Consider the following 15,969-nt stretch of genomic DNA (forward strand, 5'->3'; position numbering starts at 1 on the left):
GCTCAGTGCCCACGCAGGCAGGGCCAGGCTTCGTAGCAAAGCGAGCACCCAGACATCGCTGTCGGGTGGCAAAATATCTTTAAAGGCTGCTGAACCCAACACATGCCACGAAGTAGGAGTGCACCAAGCTATTAAGCAACTTCCAGGGGTGGGGAGAAAAAAGAAAAAAAAAAAAAAAAAAAAAGTCTTGTGCATCCAGGTAGACGCAGAGCTGGCAGGACGTTGACGGAGCCCTGGGAACGTGCTCCTACGTGTGTGGGAACGCCGGGGATTTCAGTGGTGCCGCTTCACACCGTCCTACCCCAATGGGCTGGGAGGCACGGAAAGGAGGGTGGGGATCAGTGCCTGGTCTCCATAGCACCTCTCCCCATCCCCAGACCCCAAAGGGACCTCTGCCCCTTGAAGCTCTTGGTGATGTGGATGCCCCCAGCTACCCAAATGTGGGCAGAGGGATGGATTTTCAGCCACTCTGGCTGCCCAGCATGCTCCGACCGCTGGGACACCAGGTCCACGAAGCACAGAAGGTGCGTACAGAAAACTAAAGCACTGCCCCTGCTCCTCAGGTTCCCTCCCACAGGCAGCTCAGCACAGAGCAGCAGCATTGCACAAGATTTCCAGCCAGCACCAAGCAGGCAGCACCCGCCGTCCCACCCAGCTCTTATCTCAGCTTTGCCTCCACAATTGCAGGGCTGCTCAGCAGCAGGTGGCTTGCAGAGGCAAGGTTCCTTCCGTACAAGGGAGCCGAAGATTTTTGCAGGGTGTTTTGGAAGATTTCTGTAGTGCCTGGCATAGCCCAAGCCACCCTCATCGTAACAAAAACGTGAAAAGATGAGGGAGGAAAATAACTCAGAACGTTGACCAAAAGGGCAGGAACAACAATCTCATGTTCCCAAAATCCTGGGAGAACGAGTCTGCAGAACCGATGTTTGTCACCAGCTTGTTTCTGCCCAAGTGTTTTTAAAATTCAGAAACAGGGACAGGATAACACCAAAAATGTGTAATTAGGGTGCACAGAGAAGCAAGGGAGAGGGAAAAAAACAAACAAACAAAAAAAAAAAAAAAAAAAAAAAAACACCAGCCAAACTTTTTTTTTCCTCCTGGTTTATTGTGGCAAACATCAGCGAGACTCAATTCTGAGGCAATTTGCTAGTTCCATGCTACGTTACCCCACATCTCAGCCTGCCGACATTCAGCACTTTGTGCATCTCCTCACCTCTGAGCTTCATTCTTTGTACAGCACTTGGGAATCATTCTTTTTTTCTTTTCCAGGGAAAAAGAAAATAATAAATCTTGCTTCCTGAAGAATTACAGTAGAAATCAGACTGGTTACAAGGACCTCGGAGACACTAAGAGCCACATTAACTTTTATTTTCCTCGACCTGGAATACGTCTTAGAGTGCGTTTATTAGCTGAAAATTACCAGCAGTGTAGCTAAAAGGTATTTACAAAGGCCACCAAAAATCCTTCCCAAGAAGGATTATTTGTATCTTTTTATTAGTGCATTGAAATGGCATTGCCAGGCACAGAATACTCGTTGATGAATACTCGTTCAGCAGTCCCTTGTCCCATTACTGAGGGTAGAGCTCCACTAGCATCGCGTGCCCCTAGAAATGGAGAGAAAAAGAGAACAGGCACAGAAAGGACTGGGTATTACAGGCAGCAGTCAACAGGAGATGCCCACCTCCCGCCCATACTAAAATAAAGGTGAGGTGGGAGCCCAGAGCTGATTCACGATCAGATTTGCTCTGGCAGCTCCGTGCCAGCACAGGGCAGCTCCAGGTGCCGAGGCAGACCAGCACACCACGCTGCTCCCAAGGCAGCCCCTAAAGCACTCAGCGAGGGGCGAGCCAGGGCCAGGCCCTCGGGTTACCCACAGAACTACCCCCAGGCAGCACAACGCTCAACCAGGGCTCCCATCCCCAGCCTGATGGAAATCAGGAACATTCCATCTCCCACCCATTTTTCTTGTAGACATCTTTCTTCCCAAGATTGGAAGGATGAGCCTCGCAAGCTAAAATCTGGGAAGGTTTTGAGAGCCAGCACACAAACCCCTGAGGACATGGCAGAAACCTCTCCTTCCCCTGTGTATCCCACAGGCAACAACACGCTGCGTCCCCACTGCCCAGGGACGATTCTCCTGCTGGGCTGGAGGGACGAGCAAGCAATCGGGGAGGAGGGAGCTTTTAGGGGAACAGTGGCAGACCACACGGCATCGTTACCTGTCCTCCTGCAGCACAGGCAGCAATCAGGCCGTACTGCCCTCCCTCCTTCTTCAGCCTGTGGGCTGCAGTAATCGCAAGGCGGCAGCCAGTGGCACCGAAAGGATGTCCCAGCGAGAGGGAACCACCCCAGGTGTTGAATTTCTCCAGAGGAGGGGCTCCAACCTGCAGGGACACAGAGGGACACGCTTAATAATCACCTGTCTGGAAGGAGGCTGTGATGATACCGATCCCCCAGAGCCAGCCTGGGCTGCTGGGAAGCGTTCGTTAGCACGTGCGTGTGCCTGATGATGGCACAAAAACACACCAAAAGTTTTCCTGCTTCACTCCCAGCCAGGCAGGTCCAGCCCGTGCTGTCAGAAGGAATAGAGGAGCTCTGAGCCCCAGCTGCTTTGATTCCTGTCTCACCAGCTGCTACAGCTCTAGGTCTCCACCTGCTGGCACTGGGAACGCCTCCACTCCCACAGAAACTTCTGATTCACTGACCCAGAGCTCGGGAAATATTTCAGCCCCTCACAGAGCACAGCAGCAGCTCTAGCCACAGCGTGGAATCCAACAGTGCTGAGTGTAAACGAAATACAGACAGCCCGGCTGTGTGCTTACCTTTGACTTCCTGCCCATGTAGTTTTGTGCAAACCAGTCCGAATCCATAGCTTTCAAGTTAGCCAGTATCTGCCCCTGAAAGGGAAGGGAAGGCAGACTTTGAGGAAAATCCACAGATAAACAGGAGGTGCCCCAAGATCAGCTCCAGCCACAAAACACAGCCAACTGAAAAAAGCATTTTACAGGAGCAACTCTGTTAACCAGCATCAGCTCAACCTTACAATCACAGACCTTAGAGATCACAGACCTTAAAGATCACCCAGTCCCAGCCCCCTGCAGGGGCACCTCTCACCAGCCCACGCTGCCCCCAGCCCCATCCAGCCTGGCCTTGGGCACTGCCAGGGCTTGGGCACCCCCAGCTCCTGGGGCAGCCTGTGCCAGGGCCTTGCAGCCCTCGGAGGGAAGAATTTCCTCCTTGTACATAATCTAAACCTACCCTAATCAGTTTAAAGCCATTCCCCCTTGTTCCATGACCCCACTCCCTGACACAGAGCCCCTTTCCCAGCTCTCCTGCAGCCCCCTTTAGACACTGGCAAGCTGCTTTGAGGTCTCCCCAGAGCCTTCGCTTCTCCAGGCTGAACAACCCCAACTCCCTCAGCCTGTCTGTAGGAGAGGTGCTCCAGCCCCTCGATCATCTCTGTGGCCTCCTCTGGACTCCTTCTAATACTTCTGTGTCCTTCTGGTGCTGGGGGCCCCAGAGCTGAGCGCAGGGCTCCAGGTGGGGTCCCATGAGAGCAGAGCAGAGGGGGACAGGGACAATCCCATCCCTTGCCCTGCTGCCCACGCTGCTGTTGGTGCAGCCCAGGGTAATCCTCAGCCTGGATTTGTGCTTGGGATTGCCCCAGCCCTGGTGCAGGACCTTGCACTTGGCCTTGTTGACCCTCGTGAGGTTCACACAGCCCCACCTCTCGGCCTGTCCAGGTCCCTCTGCATGGCATCCCTCACCTCTAGCGTGTGGGCTGCACCACACAGCTCGGTGTCATTTAGCTAGAAAGAGACACTGCCCAATTAAGAAGCCACGTCACCAAATTAACACATCCTAACCCATTTAGTAGATGACCTGCAGAAGTGGTTTCCTTCATACAAGGCTCTTGGTGACTTAAGATTTTTTTAATATGGTTTCTTGAAGAACCTGTACTCCCTTGGTGACCTCAAGCAACATAAGCCATCCTTCCAATGGGTTGTGTCAGTGCATAAAATGTTGGTTATTAACTGTGTATACACACCACTTGCAGATCTACATTCAGGGGAGATCTTAACAAGTGCTTTCACCAACACAGAAGTGAAAAACCAGAAGTCTGTCTGCAGAATGGCATCGTACAGCTAGAGGGAGCCTTGGTGTTCAGAGATAACTTACGGCAAAAGCTTCGTGGAATTCGAACACATCGATATCAGCCATGGTTAGGCCAGCCTTCTCCAGCACTTTGGGCGTAGCATACGTTGGACTGAAAAAGAGAAGAAGAGTTTAGAACCAGGAGTCACACACGAATACATTTCCTCCCATCATCATTCCCGTTTTTCCACAGGAAGCCACATTACACTCCGTCTCCCCAGGGTGCACAATATGGCTCTCTGCCTTTCCCACTCTGAAACACAGCCCCAGGAGCCACCCCCAGCACCAAGGAGCTGCGACACCCCCCAGCTAACCAGGGCGGATATTTGTGCCACAGCTGCTCTCCCGCGTTAGCCACATCCCCTGCCAAGTCACACCTACCACGCCAGCTCTCACACCTTCATGAGAAGGCACGAAGAGAAAAAACAAAAGAAAACAAAACCCACAATGGCAAGTCAAGGCTGTTGTACAAGTACGGGCTGCTAGGGGAGGCTGTTCCTCATTGCCACCTACCCCAGCAGCAGTTGGTCCTTTGGATCCTGGGACACGTACACGAAGTCCCTGCAGAGGAGAAATGCTGTTAGCAACGGAATGAGGAGAAGGAAACAAGAACAGGCTTCAGGCCCCACACAGAGCAGCCCCTCTGTTACCTTAGGTAGGCCTTCGGCTTGTAGCCCATCGCCAGAGCCTTCTCTTCAGACATGATCAGCATCGCCGAGGCGCCGTCTGTCTGCAACAGGCAGAAGAGCCCAGTGAGGTCTCTGCCCGATGAGCGGGCACACACCAGGCACAAAAGGAGCCTGGCAACCCTGTGGAGCAGCCCCTAAGAGAAACCCAAACATAACCAGGGCCACCAGGCTCTGCCACAGCACTCCAAGGTGTGCAAAGCTGGCTTTGCTGTTACAGAATCACAGAGTTGTAGGGGCTGGAAGGGACCTCTGGAGATCATCAAGTCCAAACCCCTGCTAACAGCAGGTTCCCTACAGTTGTTAGGGAAGGAAAACGTCCAGGCCACTGTGTCCCCATTGCTCGCCTTGCCTAACTGAATCCCCAGCTTGCACTCCTGTTTGCCCGAGCTACACGCACAGGCCTCAAGCAGGACGAGGATTTTATGAGGAATTATTTACCTTCCAGCACGTGCAGGAGCCCTGTGGCACAGGACAGGTCTGCCCGACTGAGCAGATGGACAGACAACCTGTGAATGATGCAGGCACACCCTGCTGGAGCACCTCCTTACAGTCCACCACTCCTTCTGGTTTCAAGCAGGACAGAGGTGCCCAGCTGCACCACCAGTCCTTAGGACAAACTGGTTATCCCAAACACCCCTGCTCATTCAGCCCCATCCCAAAACTGGGGTATAATTCTGGGGTGCCAAAAGCCACAGGCTTAACACATTGCAAAAAGGAACATCATGGCCTTGGCAACACGATCACTCCTTTCTGGGATAAATAGTCCAGCCTGGCATACAGTTCTGCTGCATGCAGCACACCAGCAGTGCTTCAACTGTTCCCAAAGCCAAGGCTATGTCATTATCAGGCCCCTGCAAGTCCCCAAGAACCTTAAGGAGAAGGTATCACTGCTGCTTTAGGAGCCCCAGAATCAGTTGTGCTCATCACAAACTGTGGGGCAGCCTTTTAAACACTTTAGATTTCAGCATGGCTGATGGTTGGACTTGATGTCATCTTGAAGGTCTTTTCCAACCTCAATGATTCTATGAAAAGAACTTAGCTTAAAAGCCTTAGAGAGAAGAAAAGGAGCATCTGTGGAAGAGGGCTCCATCATAGATGTTCTAGAGGAATCTCCTTTTCCACTCTGTGCATTACAGGGTAAGCCGTAACGTGATGAGCTAACTACTAAAAACTACTAAATTCTAGATTTACAATGTGATTGATCTCATCCTGGAACAGAATTTCTACAAAATCAACCCCAGGTTGCTTTTCCAAGAGACAGCTACAGAAAGGCAAACGTGTAAAAAAAAAAAAAAAAAAAAAAATTCAGGGGCTTAGTTCTTGACTTGAAAACAAAAACAATCCAGTCCCCAAGTTCACTACAAAAAAAAAATCTTAAAGCATCAGGTGATAGCACAAAGGAGACAGCTCATTCCCACAGATTACACCAGCTGAGTCCACGTGCCTGTGGAGGCAAAGGGCAAAGCAGAGTTTTCCCGGCTGGCTCACGAACACCTTACCAGGAAGGATGAGTTGGCAGCTGTGACAGTTCCATATGGTTTGACAAAAGCTGGCTTCAGCTTGCCCATCTGCTCCATCGAGGAAGGGCGGATCCCATTATCCTTGGTAACCGTTTCTCTGCCTGTTGATGTTTAAAAATAAAGTTCAGCGAATATGAATTTGTGTGTCAGGACTTCAGAAAAAAAATCAGAAAATTCTGCTTTTTATAACACATTGGAGGAAGAAAAAGGGAAAATCCATTTGTGGTATCAAGATATTTAACATGGCTAAAAATATCACTTGAAGCTGCTTTACTTTCTCTTTAAAGAGAAAAAAAAAAAAAAAACATGAAGTGCTGCAGTCTATTTACAATAAGGAAAAAATACCACACAGAAAGCCCAGCTGATAAAAAGACTTTAAATAGAGATTATAAAGCCTAAATTGGAGAGCTGGACCTAAATCTGTATATGCTTATGTGCCAAGTTCTGAGGAAGTGAGAGCGCTGGCAAGAACCAAATACATGCATCTTCAGCTAAACTGACTGCTTAAACACACCAGCTAACAAAAAACACCAATTCTAGTACAAAGACAACACGAAACTCATTCGGAAATGAAGTACAGAGTGGAAGTGCCCCAAATTAAAGCACCCAGACCATTTCACATCCGAGCAATGACTGTGAGGCCTGGTGAACTGGGGTCCAGGTAAGTGGGTCATATTTGTGGTGTTCCTACCCAGCACATATTCATCAGACCAGGATGAATCTGTTGCTTATTTCTACTTGTTGTTGACAGCTTGGGGTATAAAAATCAGTTCTGATTTTCCTTGTTCTATCATCACATTAGCAAGGATACAAGATGGGTACTACAAAAGTGAGATATGCAAGGATATGCTTATATATTCAGATAAGCATCTCTAGAAACACGCTCTTTTAGTAGCCTTCCAGGGAGCCAGAGAGGGCGTACCAAGGAGTTAAAATCCGTAACACACACAGAATGTTATGAATTGGTCCCCAGTGCTTCCTCTCCTCTTCTAAATAAAGCCCTTCCTTATTTAACTGGTGCATACTAGCAGTGAAATGCGTGTGCTTTTACCTGGCACTTTGAAGGGTACCACATCGAGCAGCAAGCCTCCGTCCTGGGCTTTCTTGGCTAGCGTGTGCGAGCGCAGGGCGTACTCGTCTTGCTCCACACGGGACACGGCGAAGGCAGCAGCCAAGCGATCAGCAGAGTGCCCCATGGTCTCGCTGGTGGAGAACTCTGCCACAGCTGGGAGCTACAAAAAAATAAAAACAAAATAGTCAGCACACAGAAACGCCTCTGCCTGTAGCAGTTAAAGGCAGTTTATGAAAGACCACTGAGTTCAGAAGCTGGTTAAGACCCGCACAGTCAGTGAACGAGGCCCTTCCAGTCCTTCAGCAGAGCTGTCAATGTTAGAGCTCGAGAAGAATCCTCACTTTCAAAGCGTATGATTTCAGAAAAAAAAACAGATAAAGTGAGATCCAGGCTGCTGCTAAATCCAGGGGTTCAGGAACCACGCTGGATGTGCCCATGGTGCTCTGTGAATGTCACAAGAGCTCCCCAGGAGGGGTGACTGGACTTTTTGGGCCAAGATTAAACACCCTATCCTGGGCCCTTAAAGGTTTCTGTTAAACACCTCCACAAGCAAAGCCAGAGACAGCAGGTGAGTGCAGCTTCGCTTTTGTTCTTCCAGCAGCACCCAGGAAATCCCTGCGTGCCTCTAAGTCTGCAATTTTAATATATTATTTAGACTTTGGATCTCATCTCTGCTAGGTGCACACTGAGCTTCCCTGCACTCCAGCTAAAGGAGCCCAGGAGAGAGACAGTTTTCTTGTGAAGAACTTGGTGGTGTTGGAGAGAAGTGCTCTTCCTTCCAACCTCCATCATGCCATAATTCAGCTCCCTCACGACCTCAGAGAGAGGCAAGGGTGGCCCCCTCTACGGCAGGCTCCTGACATTAACCAGCAAGCTCCCCGTTCTCATCGGGGCCCAAACATGGGAACTGAAGACATTCAGCACCTGGCAGGATGTGGCTGGGAACAGCACTCAAAAGGCAATATTTAAGAGGCATTAATCAAACGGTAACCACGTTATTGTCCTAAGGATGCGCCTTTCCTGAGCATGTCACCTCATTATTTAGGAAACAAGAATTCCTCCAATGCTTTATGACAATGCCATGAGCTTTGCATTGATGGAAAAAAGCTTCCATTTTCCAGTCTCCAGCACACAGTTTGGCTAGGAGCCGCAGAAAGGAGAAGGAGGTTTGAAATGTTGAAGTAAATTAGGTTTCCTGAAGACTAACGTGTAAGAGGACAGAGTAAAAACAAAGAGGAGAGTCACAAATGCCACAAGCTGCAGCAGGCAACTGTAGCTTTAACATAAGTCACAGAGAGGATAAATAAAGGAGATAAAGAGGAGATAGAGATAAAGGAGATAAAATAAATAAAAGAGAGCCATGGGAAGCCACCTTTGCCTTTTTTAAATCCATGTATGTTCTCCAGTGAAGCTAAAAACTTACCTGAGCCAACTTGATTCACACCTCCTTATAAAATAGTTTAAGTTTTAGATTAGTAAGTTTTAAGAGTTTCTAATAGTGTCTAAATGCCTGCAAAAAAGTACCTCAGGAGCAAAGTAGTCAGGGCGAATTTTGGAAATCAGAGCGAGCTTTTGGCCCAAGGTCTTGGCTCGGTTCAGAGTGAGCATAGTCTTCCTCATCTTCCTGCTGTGACGAATGGGAACATCCGACATGAGCTCCACACCCCCTGCTACGACCACGTCGCACTGTCCAGCTGCGATCAAACCCACGCCTGCAGAAGGAGACAGAGTTTGCCGTGAGGAGAAGCAACACTTACCTCATTAGTGCCTAGGACACTATATTTTATGTCCTTCTGCAGCCTCCGGCTTTGGCCAAGCGAGACAGAACGTGTTTAACTGAGACAGAGCAGGACAAACAGACATTTTATGAAGCACACTAGTTTTGTAATTTTGCTTCCTCTTTGCCACACACAGCATGGGAGAAGAGCACTCCCAGTGATGCAGGAGACCAATATGTTTTTCTCCTCTGTCCAGGCTTAATCAAAGATGACAGCAGCCTGAAAGGCAACAAATTCCTCATCAAGATTTAGTCTTTACCTCCCAAGCTAACACGGATACTGAGCAGAGGCTGTGGCTGAATGCAAACAGAGCCAAGCTATTGCAGGTGCTCAATTTGTAGTGCATTTTGTTAGTTCAAAGTCCTCCTCCTGTTCCAGGATTTCTTTGCCTGCTTAGTGATGTTCACTAAGCAGCACGAGCTAGCCGAGGGACGGAGAGGAGTTACCAAGTCTGGTTTCAAACCACAGCTTGCTCTTCTAGTCAACATACCTGTGGTCATAGCCTGATTCGAAGAAATGCAAGCCATGGTGACTGTATGGGCTGGAGTTTTGTCAGAGAAACCAGCTCCCAAGGCAGCCTACGAGCAAGAAAGAACAACTGTTAAAACCTGCACCTTTTGCTCCACGGGGCCAGATCTGCCTCCTGCCCAGCAGCACACCTTTGCAGACTAAGCTGAAAACAAGCACCTCGAGGACTTGTTAGTGTTAGGTCAGAGAGGTTGGACTAGGTGAACTTGGAGGTCTCTTCCAACCTAGATGATTCTGGGATTCTGAGTTCCCACTCAGCCAACTACTGCAGCAGCAATTCCTCTCCCTGGACCCTGGGAACCAGAAAAGGCAGCTGCCCCCCTCTCAGGGCTCTCAGGCAGGCTGTGCAGTCACCAGGGACAAACTAATCACACACCTCATCACTTTGAGAGAGCTTTCAAGCATCTAACGTTGTCTTTGCTTCACATTATTTGCAAAAGGTGGCATGTGAAGAGTTATTTCGAGCCCTCGGTACAAGGCGCCGCGAGTTCCTTCCAACAGGACAGAAAAACATCTGCAGTTCAGCCAGCAGTCTCGTTTGACCCAGCACAGGAAAACCGCTCGCAGCGAGACCTTCCCTAGTTGAGACGTGGCCAACTGGTTTAAAGTTCACCACTTGTTCCCAAGTTAAAATTAAACCGCGGCCTCATCTGACTGGCAGGTGACCAAAGCAAGTATTTGCATACACAAGGCTCAAACTGCCGATGGAGCTGGGGAGCCTCATCATCTCCTCAGCCTTTCCAGCTCTTTACGTAATCGTTTTGCCGGCTTGCAGAGAATAACAGAAAATCACATGCCACATCACATTCCTGTAGCAGACCGACCTCCTTCCGCGTACAACGCGTGAGTTGGGTTTTCTGCCTGCCAGAAGAAAGGGCAACTAAGCTGCTGCAAATCGTTCAAAGGCTGCATCTGAGCAGGCAACTGAAATAAATAGGTACAAAGCAATCCATCACAGCATGCTCCGGGCCTCTCACCTACTTTGGCCATACCAGCCTTTGAGTCCAATCAGTAATTAGAGCTGAGTGATCAGCAATCATCAAGAAAAGCTTCCCTTTCAGGCAAGAATCAAGCAGAGGCCTCACAGCATTAAAAAATGCTTGATACTGGGCAGATTTCAACAAGGGGCAGAGCCCCATACGGTTATTTGTCTGCCAATACTGGCCCAACTAGTTTATATTCCTAAAGCCAAGTTACACTGGGCTTTTTTCTCAAGGGCTTGTTGTCTCCATTCTAGAAGAATGAAGAGACAGAAGAAACAGTGCACGCAACCCACCTCTCTGGCAACATTGCTCGTTTTCACTTCCTGGATCACCGTGCCGTACACAATGTAATCGACAACATCCTTCGGGACATTGGTCCGGTTCAGCAGGCCCCTAGGGAGAAGACAGAAGCAAGGAGAATTTGTACCGTGCAAGCAAAGGCGTTGCCACAAGCCCTCAAAGATCTATCTGGCACCAGCTTGGCTGGAGAACACGGCAACGACGGGGCTGTAGCTGCCAGAGGTCCAGAGGAAATGTTGTGTGCATGGATATTTAATGACAAGTGCCACTGACCACAGACTGCAAATAATCGTAGTGGTATCACGATGCTTTATTCCCTGATTTCATGAAACCAGTCACTGTCTCCCTCCAGGTGCAGCTGTCAGTACCCTCCCCAGTTTGGAGAATTGTGGCACCCAAATCGTAGGAAGAAGGCCCCAGAGAAAACAGAGCCCATTACACAGGTGTAGGAACACGTGAAGCTTCCATGGAGATGCAGAAAACGAGCAGTGCGTTTTCCCAGCTCATTGGGAAACACGTTGCATAATTTGCTACAACATCCTGGCAAATATGGCAAGACAGGAAATTCCACTGTAGTGATTAAGGACAGCGGGATTCAGACAGCTTCATGCACTGCAAACCACCAAATAAAAATGAAAACACGGGCACTTCCATCAGGAATTTCTCTCCAGCAGCACTGTAGCCTCCCCCCACCCCAAAGCCCAGGACACAGCCCCCAGGCAGCATTAGCACCCTGCCTGCCAACCACAGCAGCCTGCCCTGGCCAAATGTGCCACGACGTGACTGCACCCAGCCTCCCAATCCTTCCTCGAGCCTTGAAATCTCCTTTCCTCCCCGGTAATGCCTTCTTTCTTCTCAACAGCACTTTGCCCTGCGCCTGAACAACAAAAATCCCACTGCTAAGGACACGCAGCTCTTGTCAAATCGCTGCAGAATGCAAGGGACAGGAAGGTGGCGGAATGAGCTGGCTGCTCTTCTTGCCAGTTCTCTCTCAATTGCACACGGTTTTTCCCTTGAATTTTAAGTACATCTCAAGAGCAGCCCCTGTATTTAGAGAACTGTGCAGGCAGAATTCAAATTAACCAGTTGTTCAAACGAGACAACAATGAAACTCCCTGAAACTTTTACTCATGCCCATTGCAAGCCCTGCTGCTCCAGCCACCTACAACGGCAGCAGCTGAGCAAGAAAAATTAAGTATTGCTAAGAGACAAGACCAGACAGCTCTGCGTGTGCCACTGTGCCAGCAACCAGGACCTCAGCAGCTCTACGAGAGCTTTCTGGGCTCTTTTAGCATTCCGTGTACTTACTGCAGCGCTGCTCTGGCTAGGTCATGGGGCATGAGATCCGCATACCTGGAAGATAAAGAAGAAAGGCAGAAAATTAAGGGCAATTTTCTTCAAACCCTACTTTTTTCCATAAAGACAGGATAACCGCCAGCACTCTGTCATTTCTGGGCTTGTAGGCATAAAAAATAATTCCGTTAAGATGACAAGTAAGGCAACTTTTTTCAAAAAAAAATGATTCTACTGTTAACCAAGGGAGCGGGCGTTTCCTTATTTTGTACTTACGAGGTGCCAGACTGCAAAAACGGAATACGGACGCCCTCCACCACAACAATATTCTTCACACCACTTTTGGCTAAGGTCTTCTTACTCTTAGGCTGGACAGCTAAAAGAGAAGCATACCTAACTGTTAACGAGAACACCATCGAGCTTAAAGCTGTTAAAATTGACAGAAAACTATGGAAAAATGTTGTCTTTTAGTGCATATTTAAAGCATTGTAGGTAGGACACCTGGGCTGTGATCTTGTCTCTGTCTGGTTAATTACATGGTCTGTAAAAGTGCTTTAACAACTCAGTATTTCCCTCGTCAGTCGAGGGATTCATCTACAGCCACACCGAGGCAACAGCACAGCTGAGAATCGAGGCACAAACTCGTGGTCTCTGTTACCACCAGTAAGAGCAGTGCAAGAACAGACACCTCTGAAAAAGCTGCATGGCTTCAAAAACGAGCGAGGTAGACCACATTTAAAGCCCTGCAGCCAGAATAAGGCCTCGCACAGCCTCTCGCTGGGGTGCAGTGAGCACAAACAACCCGCAGCTGCTTGCAGATGTGCTCTTACTGCACGGTGACAGGGAGATATTTCGTGACCAGTCAGCACAGCTCAGGAAATAACCAGCTTGCACTTCCCTGGGAAGTACAGTCACTGCAGGTAACTTGCTGCTTTTCTTTAAGGCCTCCTGGGATTTTGGGGTCAAGATAAAGCGGTGTCCCGATGCACCACCATTCAACAGGCCGCTGCCAGAGCTCTTCCAAAGCAACGATTAAGAGAATTCAGTGAGAATTTCCTAACACAATCAGGCCTGCACGTCTTAGCAAGCATTTACAGCAACACGGGGCAGCTCCATTTAATCCATTAAAACACAAAGACACATTAAAAAAAAGCAATTAAATCCAGCTAAACACCGTGCTCAACGAAAGCACAAGTATGAAACTCCCGCATTGCTCATGGGTTTTACAAAGCTCTCTGTACAAAGCCAAGGAGATAAGGGGGAGCTACTGTCTAGGTTCATTTCCAAAATGCAGGCAGCTCAAAGACACAGAGCTAATAACCCATGTAACAGTGCAATCAGCAGCTCCACTGAGACCTGAGCCTCTTACTGGTCTCACTGGACTTCAGAGCTAATCTCACAAGCTTCCCCTACTCAGGGACAACCCCATCCCATCCTGGGCAAGAGGTCTGGTTACACCTCAACAGCCTGTAACCTCCTGGCTTAGATTTTTGGTTTAGACACCAGAAATCGTAATCTATCAGGTGAGGACACGCTGGGAGCTCTGCAGTGGGCACAGCCGCTGGGGGCGAGGGACTTTCAGGTGTTCGGGGGGCTCCACTGCAGTGCTCTGCCTGAAGTTTTACTTGGTGGCACCTTCTGGGGGGCACTCTTGTTCTACCGCTGGCTGCACTGAGATCTGTGATCTACTGAGATCTGCTTCTGAGATCTGTGCAGGATGAGACAGGTCTGGAACAGGGAGGCAGCTTCCCGACCTGCCTGTTAGCACAGCCCCACTGCGATGCCTGGTGCCATCACCTTACCTGCAGCCTGCAACTGTGGGGAGCAGCTGAGCGACCGAGCGACTGAAAAACAAGGAAAGGAAAAGGAGAATCAGGAGAATCTGTCAAATCTTAGGTGTTAAAAACATTTCCAGCTTCTCTAAGAAATATTAAAAGTTAAAAAGATAACATCACAGTAAGACAACGGCATGCACCTACACGTCTGTGAGATATTTTTTATTTCACTCTGTTCATAACAGAGGCATAGTTCATACTGCCAGGGTAACACAAGATTCCTCCCACACTGCAAGACGTGGGCAGGACAAACATGTCAGCAATGGGATCAGCTGTTTAAAAAACAGATGACAGCGGAACAAAGATTCAGCTACAAGCATCCACTCCAACCCTAACACGGAAAACGGAATTTTGTGACCTCCCAGTTCAAGCTTTTAATAAATGCAAAGATACTTACAGACCCTGGCAGCCCATGCTGAGGAAGCAGGGAGGTTTCGGATGGCATGGGTCAGCATGGAAGTCATTTTGATATCTAGAGGTGGCAGAGACCGCTGTTAGTCCAATCTGACCTCTTCAGAACGACTCCAGAAGAAGCAGTCTGCCTGCTCCACGCAGCCAAAAAAGCCAAGAAAGGGAAGGTGATCCAAGGGCAGCTGAGAGCAGCGGCAGGGAGAACCTCTTGCTGTTACTTTCCGAGCAGCATCTAAGAGACGAAGAGACTGGCTTGTAACTGTGGCCTGCTACAAGGCAAATAAACACTGCTCTCCCCAATGACCCAGCCCAGCACTATCAGCAGCCAGGGCAGCTTTCGGCTCCCCCCTCGATAACCGTTCCACCGCTTCCCCCTGGAAAATTGTCGCAGCGCCCAGCCCGGATCACTGTCAGCGTGACTCTCCTGACGCCCTCCCCTTGGCACCATTTCTCGCTGCTGCCCCTAATTTTAACCACCGGCACTAACCCAGTAACTGGGTGAATCCTCGGAAAATGAGGGTTGGAAGAGCCCTCCATATCATCCATCCATCCCCTACCACCAATGTCACCACCAAACCCTGTCCCCAAGCACCACGTCCAACCTCTCCTCGAACACCCCCAGGGACGGGGACTCCCCCACCTCCCTGGGCAACCCGTCCCGGTGCCTGACTGCTCTTTCTGACAGAAATGTCTCCTCATTTCCCACCTGAACCTCCCCTGGCACAACTCGAGGCCATTCCCTCTGCTCCTATCACTATTTATCTGTGAAAAGAGGCAAACCCCCAGCTCCCTGCCCCTGCTGCCCCATTCCCTCATGCTATCAACACTACCCCTCCCCATAACGCCCCCTCCCCATAACGCCCCCTCCCCAGAGACCCCCCTCAGCTCCCCACAGCCCCCTCAGACCCCTCACAGCCCCCTCATTCCCCCCCCAAGCCCCCCACAACCCCCAGAGCACCCCCTAAAGAACCCCCCCACGCTCTGCCCCGCCCCTGCCCACCACCAAAGCCCCCAATATCCCCTCACGGACCCCCCTCACAGACCCCGGAGCCCCCTCACGTACCCCACACCCCTCACGGAGCCGCCCCCTCCCCTCAGCAGCCCCGCAACCCCCGCCTCTTCCCGGCCCCACCGCCCCCACCTGAGCCCCCTCACCCCAGCGCCGCCACCACCTCCCCTCACGCAGGACCCCGCTCCCGCCCCGCCTTCAGGGCTGCCCCACCGCACGCCTGATCACCGCGCCCCACCCCACCCCTCTCCCGCCGCGCCCCCTCCCTTCCTACCGCTGCTCTCGGTAGCTCCGACGACGATCGGGGCGCGGCGGGGCTCGGAGGCGGAGAGAAAGCGGCGGGAGGCGGCGGTTTCTGCGGCTCCGGGGACAGGCGGCAGCGAGGGGCAGCCACAA

At 50.3% G+C, this 15,969-nt stretch overlaps 1 protein-coding gene across 4 annotated transcripts; it reads right to left on the reverse strand.

Annotated features, from left to right (window-relative positions):
• Positions 1-1,337: 1,337 nt before the first annotated feature.
• On the reverse strand, positions 1,338-15,944 carry HADHB (hydroxyacyl-CoA dehydrogenase trifunctional multienzyme complex subunit beta). Of its 4 annotated transcripts, none has more exons than XM_084514055.1 (16): positions 15,848-15,944; positions 14,551-14,796; positions 14,121-14,162; positions 12,595-12,694; positions 12,334-12,378; positions 11,019-11,118; positions 9,705-9,792; positions 8,961-9,148; positions 7,416-7,596; positions 6,344-6,465; positions 4,806-4,885; positions 4,669-4,716; positions 4,180-4,267; positions 2,823-2,897; positions 2,220-2,384; positions 1,338-1,604 (listed from the first exon to the last, which is right to left on the reverse strand). In XM_084514055.1, exons 2-16 carry the CDS (start codon positions 14,615-14,617, stop codon positions 1,569-1,571), a joined length of 1,425 nt encoding a protein of 474 aa, XP_084370181.1. In that variant the 5' UTR covers positions 14,618-14,796; positions 15,848-15,944; the 3' UTR covers positions 1,338-1,568. The 4 variants fall into 4 exon arrangements, with proteins under 4 accessions (XP_084370181.1, XP_084370180.1, XP_084370179.1 ...); XM_084514054.1 differs by lacking the exon at positions 15,848-15,944 and adding an exon at positions 15,706-15,787; XM_084514053.1 differs by lacking the exon at positions 15,848-15,944 and adding an exon at positions 15,720-15,767.
• Positions 15,945-15,969: the final 25 nt, after the last annotated feature.

The sequence above is a fragment of the Aythya ferina genome (assembly GCF_964211825.1).
Source record: "Aythya ferina genome assembly, chromosome: 3".
NCBI classification, from domain to species: Eukaryota; Metazoa; Chordata; class Aves; order Anseriformes; family Anatidae; genus Aythya; species Aythya ferina.